This window comes from Penaeus monodon, chromosome 21, assembly GCF_015228065.2.
Source record: "Penaeus monodon isolate SGIC_2016 chromosome 21, NSTDA_Pmon_1, whole genome shotgun sequence".
Lineage (NCBI taxonomy): Eukaryota > Metazoa > Arthropoda > Malacostraca > Decapoda > Penaeidae > Penaeus > Penaeus monodon.
Genome location: NC_051406.1, coordinates 23,762,366 through 23,762,622, shown reverse-complemented (window position 1 = coordinate 23,762,622; position 257 = coordinate 23,762,366). Strand labels below are relative to the sequence as shown.

The window sequence follows — 257 nt, the reverse complement described above, 5'->3', positions numbered from 1 at the left end:
GAAACTAGAAATTTCTAGAGAAGCAAGACCCCACACTTCTTTTACGCATCAAGAAACAAGAGTACTGACAACTTCCTTGCCCAGAATCATGCCCAACGCACTGACCCGTTAAATGCCACGACTTCCTCCGTCCGTAGCGCGTGCAGAAGGGCAGGTCATCCGTGCGGTCTGCTTCTTTCCCCACAAAGGGCGTCGAGAGGGCATCTGCAACCTGCGGATAAATAAGAAAGAAATGCTTAGTTTCTTGAAGTCAAGCA

The 257-nt window shown here is 49.0% G+C and overlaps 1 protein-coding gene across 1 annotated transcript in view; it reads right to left on the bottom strand.

The window, feature by feature from the left end:
* Positions 1–257, bottom strand: part of LOC119586367 (major facilitator superfamily domain-containing protein 12-like) — a gene marked incomplete in the record, with an annotated part of 40,561 nt that overhangs the window by 35,107 nt on the left and 5,197 nt on the right. The window contains 1 exon segment of the mRNA XM_037935079.1: positions 106–211. Within this exon segment, the coding sequence (XP_037791007.1) occupies positions 106–211 (106 nt within the window).